Below are 6052 nucleotides of genomic sequence, written 5' to 3'. Positions count from 1 at the left end.
TTCTTTGCCGGACTCCCGATGTCTGAAGCTTAAGTAGTAAACCCTATCCTAATTTATTGGTGGCATTGGTTTCATTGATAAGGTTATTTTGCATACCTTATATTCTTTCATACAGTTAGTTGTGTTATACCCTTACTTTCTTGCATACAGTTAGTTGTCTATATCTGTATCTCCTTCAACTTAATGGAACATAAGATTTCCCAAATCCACTTTATCATCTTATGCATTTTTTCCCTTCCTTCTAGAAAACAAAGAAACTTCAAATACTTAGTCTGTTCAACAATTCTGTGAATAGACAATTTTCTTTTTGGGTCATGGTCCAATATGGTCCATAACTATACTATTACATAGGGCAAACTACCAAAATTGCACTCGAATAATTTTGTCACTGACAAAAATACATTCGAATTTTCCTATCGACAAAAATGCCCTCAAATAATTTAAAAACGCGACAAAAATATTCAATATTAAATATGTATTTCTCAAAAAATGTTTTAGAGATCGAATTTTGATGCAATTTTTTGCAAGCATGATCAGAAAAATGAGATATTATCCTTAAAATTTGGTGATTTTTTGCTAAGTATATATTTTTTTGTGATTTTTTAAAACTATTATTGGTTGTTGACAAAAAAAAAATCACAAAAATAATATATACTTAGCGAAAGATCACCAAATTTTAAGGATAACAATATCTCATTTTTCTAATCATGCTTGCAAACAACCGCATCAAAATTCAATCTCTAAAGCAATATTTTGAGAATACTAATGTTGGACATTTTTGTCGCGTTTTTAAATTATTTCAGGGCATTTTTGTCAATAACAAAATTCGAGTGTATTTTTGTCAGCGACAAAATTATTCGGGTGCATTTTTGGTGGTTTACCCTACTACATAACTAACGGTAGGTTCTGCCACAATTTTTGAACAATCCCGGGGTTGAGATAATAACAAAGCCATTCCTCACTAGGCCGTGGCATCTATGTAAAAAAGTTGGATTGAAATGAATCTACCAACAGCACAATAAATAAAAATAAACAAAAACAAATTTGTCCCACAATCACTAGTTGGAGCTTTTTTATGTGTGCATTCTAACTTATTATTGTCAATACAATAAATGCCTTCCCTCTAGACAAAAAATGAACTAATAAAATATTAAAATGTATTTTAATAACAAGCTCACCTGACCATACAGGCCCCAGCCAAAAGTAAGGAGTGCCCCAGCATCTACACAAAAAAAATAAGAAAAAATCAGTTTACATATCAAAATGGTCCTTGGTTATAATTAGCTGGACTTCTGTCGACCATAATGACCATCTCGAGTTTAGTAACTAGCCTATAGTATTCTAAAAGTGAATTTGGCCTTCATAGCATATGATATAAATATTTAGTGCAGCTCATATAACAAAGATATACTTGTGCAAGACTACAAGAGAGCAATGAAATGTTGACCTGTCACAACAGCGCTATGCCGACCTCCACAAGCAATTTCCTTCACATAACTTCCAGGAACCTTTGATACTTGTGCCCCAGCGCCACTTCCTTGATGAGCAGTTGATGACCTATCTTTCCCAGAAGTGGACTCCATACAAGGTATAACGTGAGGAGATGACACCATCTTCACTCGAGAACCCAAACCTAGCTGTCCTTCACCTCCATAGCCCCAACCCCAAACCTGTCCCACATCTGAAAACTTTGGTGAAAACATGATGCATCAGGGGTCTTGCTTTACATCAAAAAACCTTCCATATCTTCATACTTCATAGAACCTACAAAACTATATGTTGTAACCACAAGAACAAACCAGCTACACCTAGAGGATCATAGGATCATAATCACTAGGTACAGATAGACACAAAGGGAATTACCTGACAGTGCTAGTGTATGCCTCCCACCAGCTGCTACAGAGGTAATCTTGACCCCAGGCCCAAGGGTAATAAGAGAAGGTGAAACAGTAAAGAATTCATCTCCAGATGCTGGACTGTCGGATTCCTGTCTCGCAAATGAGATTTTTCTTCTCTTAATAGCTTCCTCTCCAGCTTTCTTGTTGTCATGATGAGAGTCTGACCCACTACTTGTGTTTGAGCTTTGTGGGCTTCCTGTTTAACGTCTCAAATTCCATTAGCTACCTGAAATGATATCAGAGAACTCTCTTTGATGTTAAATTATTTTGATGCATATGTATGTGATGATTAGTACCTTGATCAGCTATTGATGAGCTTTGTTTCCCAGAAATATCCTTTTGCAGGCTTCCTGCAGCTATGAAATCAGTAATAACTTTACCAGAAGGCACACATTCTTTCCATCCCCATGCATAGACTTCACCTTCTTCTACAAATGGAGCATTAAATTCAATAGCAAGGTGTTAGTGTTATCTCTGGGCCATTACCTAAGGGTAAGCTATTTCAAGTCATTCTTTGAAACACTGAACGCTGAGTTAACTACAAACTAAAATTTTCCCACTAAGTGATTCTCCTTTCAAAGGTGAGTTAACAGACCCAGAAAATTAAATAAAAATTTAAAACCTTTTCAACAGTAATGGTATGTGTTGTTATATCGAAATCTTTTTTATGATCTAGTATTTGGCCTTTAAAACATAGGTTAAAATGTTTCCACCCGAAACATTGCCGTCCACTCAGACTTGGAGCTTATTGATTAAATATTAGAACAAAAGAATTACCAAAATACAAATATGTCTTCATAAAATATCAAATCTCTAGGCTAAACTAATTGATTTATTTTAAATGAGAACAACTACTATTATAAAGTCGGCAAAATCTTATGTCTCTTTAGATATTTTTACTGGTACCTTACTCAAATTGTTTGTTTTATTATTGAATTACTTATTTATTTGTAATTTTTTTTTTTTTTTGGTATAATATACTCCCAAACGAATGTCCTATTTTTCACAATTTCCATGCCCATACCAGTATCTAATATGGGCATAATAAGTAAATGGGGAGACATCAGACACTGAACTAAAAGGATAAAAATTGGAAATAACTTTCATTTCCTTCCAAGCTATTGTGTATGAACTTGACTAAAATCTTCAGCATGTAACGATAATGTTAAAATGAATTTCAAATATTTTATTTCTTCATCTTTCTTTCCATCTTTACTAATTCAACAAATAAAAATCTTATAAAATTGAGATCCTAGTTACTGCATGAAAATCTTAGTGTACTTCATTGAAAGACATTTTTATATAGTTTAATTTTCTTCGATTCAACCATTGATCTTATAGGAGTTAATACCCTAAAATTTGAGGTCGGACTTAAATTGACTCCCTAAAATGGCAACTGACCCAAATTAGACTCCAAAATTACAACAGTAACTCGCGTTAGCCCCTGAGCTCATCTCCGTCAATAGCATGTTGATTTGGCCCTTTAACTTGCCATCCTGGATAGAACAAAACGTCGTTTCATATTGGCACCCAATCTTGAACGAAATGACGTCGTTTCACACAAAACACATCTTTTTCTCACTAGTGATGGTCATAAAACGATATGCATTTTACCTCATTCGTGTGAAACGACATCATTTCATTGAAGATTGGGTGCCAATATAAAACGATGTTGATTTGTTTTATCCAGCGTGACAAATTAACATGCCAAATCAACATACCATTACGGCATTACCGGAAATGAGCTCAAGGGCTAACGCGCATTGTAAATTTGGAGGTCCAATTTGGATCAATTAAAGTCTTAGATGTCAATTTAAGTCCGAGGCCAGATTTCAGGAGGCCAAATTAAGTATTATATATTTATGTTTTCAAATTAATTCCACACTACTTTTTTTTATATACTACAGCGATGCCATTGACTATGATAAGCCCTTTAACTATTCTCTTATACGAAAGCAACCAAAAATTGCTGGGCTATATACTAAATCCCATTTAGTTAATCTGAAAAATTATGATCACAACCGTATCATAGCAGAATATCACTCTTTTATACTAATTCATAGTTTAAAAAAATTGAAATCCAAGCAATTAAACTAGAAATCAACATCCTTCTTCGTTCTTATTTCAGGCTCTCACTGGTAGTCCACTAAACTGATTCAAAGCTCAAATTAACAATCTCAAAAAATAATGACCTTTCAACATCTACAAGATAGGGGGAATTAGAAGCATTACCAGTGACCGAGGCGCAATGAGCCCAACCAGCAGCAGCCTTCAGCACTGCAGCATCAGTGGGGAGCTCAAAAGCTCCTGGAGTCTCCTTCAACCGACACATGCAACAAAACAAGTTGCAAAATCAATTCCAACACCGATTCAGACCTAAAAAATCAACTCAAAACAAGGACGCGAACTGCATTACCCCACGCTTCCCCGACGTCAAATAACTCTGGCTCTCATCATCCGCGGAGCCCCACGTCACCAGCTTCCCTTTCTCTGCAGCGAAAAAATGGAACCACAAAAAACACAAATCAACCAATTCAGATTTCATTCAACAACTGGAACTAATAGGGGGGAGGGGGAACACGTTCCAGGATCTGTTCCTAAAGGATTTAGATCTAGAACGTTCGCGAAACTATGTAACCGTTTTCGATCTGGATTCTAGTCATCGGAGAGTCAAGGGATTGAAGTATCGAACCTGAAATGGCCATGGCGAATCCACAACCGCCGCCACAAACGTCTTTCCAGGAATCTCCGGCGATGGAGGGATCAGAGAGGCTTACCGACGCCGGAGACAGTATCGGAGTTTTCTCCGGCGAGGCTCCGGGAAGGTAGCCCCACATGTACACCATTTTCTCCTTGCACTCTTCCTCCTTCTTCTCCTCCTCCACCTTCGTCTCTTCCGCCGCTCCTTCGTTTCCGTTCATCGCGAGAACCAACAAAAACAAAAATTTAAAAAAAAAAAGAAAACAAATCTCCAAACGAGAAGTATAAGCTCAAAACGCAGACAGAAGCAGAACACAGAGCTCTATCTGCAAAAAGAAGAAAAAAATAACAACAAAACGACGATGGGTGCTGGTCGTTGAAGCAAAACAGAGAAAAAGGAAAAGCTGAGAAAAAACACGGGGATAGGAAAGAGGAGGAGGAAGAAGAGAAAAGAGTTGAAAGTAGGCGTATCAATTACAAGGTTATAGCTGTGGCCACCTCGGATGATGACGTGGCATTTTGAACACGTGGCACAATCAGCACCGCACTTTGGATTTGCACATACTTGAAGTGGCGAGTATAGTGTGGAAGTTTCTGGAAGATAGGGGGACCTCTGACTAGAGCCCGAGGTGCCTCCATAGATCGACACGTATCTTCTTTTTCTATTTTTTTAATTAATCTGATAACAATATGTATATCATGATTCATATGCGCCTGGAATATTATTTAATAGAAAATTATATGGTACAGATCTAAATCTGTACAGATTTAAAGATTTGCTTACTTAAACCACACTTTTTAAAGTCACACTTTTCACTTAAAACCGTAGCTCTTCACAAAGAAAAGCGTCACCTAATGGAAAAAAGTAAATTAGAAGATTTAAGAGAAAAAATAATTAAGTTATCAAAATTAATAGATCAAAAATTAATGATTTTAACTAATGTTAACTGTAATGACACCGAATTCTTAAAATCAATACAAAATGATTTTTCTCAAAATCTTTATTTTACTATAAGCTTTATTGAAGGACTTCAAAAACCTGAAAAAACTTATTTTTCACACGGAATTTCTAAGAAATGTTATCATGGAAATGATTCCCCACATCTTTATCATACTTTTAACCCACAATTAAATTCTATAGTAGATATGCTTGAAGAAATACTAGTATCCATAAAATTTCAAAGAAATAAGGAAAAAGAAAATCCAAAAGAAGAAAAATTTCAAAATATAATCAACATAACAGATTTAAAAGTAAAACCACCACTAAAATTATGAATATTGAAGAAAAATTAGAAGAAGTTACAATGCTTTTTAAACAATTAAAAATAGCTCAAGAAAATAATATTATGGAACAAGGATTTCAAATAGAAGAAGAATTAGTAAATTCTGAAAATATAGAAAATGAAGAACACATCCTAGATTATTCAAGTGACGAAGAACCAGCAATTCCAATA

At 35.3% G+C, this 6052-nt stretch overlaps 1 protein-coding gene across 4 annotated transcripts in view; it reads right to left on the bottom strand.

Annotated features, from left to right (window-relative positions):
• The window catches only part of LOC107639399 (ultraviolet-B receptor UVR8), a 7987-nt gene extending 2930 nt beyond the window's left edge, over positions 1-5057 (bottom strand). For 2 of the 4 annotated variants that reach the window (XR_001620122.2, XM_016342878.2), the window contains exons 1-7: positions 4591-5055; positions 4315-4388; positions 4131-4215; positions 2195-2326; positions 1864-2094; positions 1448-1681; positions 1179-1222 (exon numbers count right to left, since the gene is read on the bottom strand). Coding sequence is in view for 3 of the 4 variants with exons in the window: in XM_016342878.2 (XP_016198364.1) it covers positions 1179-1222; positions 1448-1681; positions 1864-2094; positions 2195-2326; positions 4131-4215; positions 4315-4388; positions 4591-4819 (1029 nt within the window). In the remaining variant the exon portion in view is untranslated. Of the gene's footprint in view, positions 1-1178; positions 1223-1447; positions 1682-1863; positions 2095-2194; positions 2327-4130; positions 4216-4314; positions 4389-4590 lie in introns of all 4 variants that reach the window. The other 2 variants (XM_021121228.1, XM_016342877.2) reach the window with 2 other exon arrangements.

The sequence above is a fragment of the Arachis ipaensis genome, chromosome B04 (genome assembly GCF_000816755.2).
Source record: "Arachis ipaensis cultivar K30076 chromosome B04, Araip1.1, whole genome shotgun sequence".
Lineage (NCBI taxonomy): Eukaryota > Viridiplantae > Streptophyta > Magnoliopsida > Fabales > Fabaceae > Arachis > Arachis ipaensis.
This window is presented reverse-complemented; position numbering and strand designations above follow the sequence as displayed.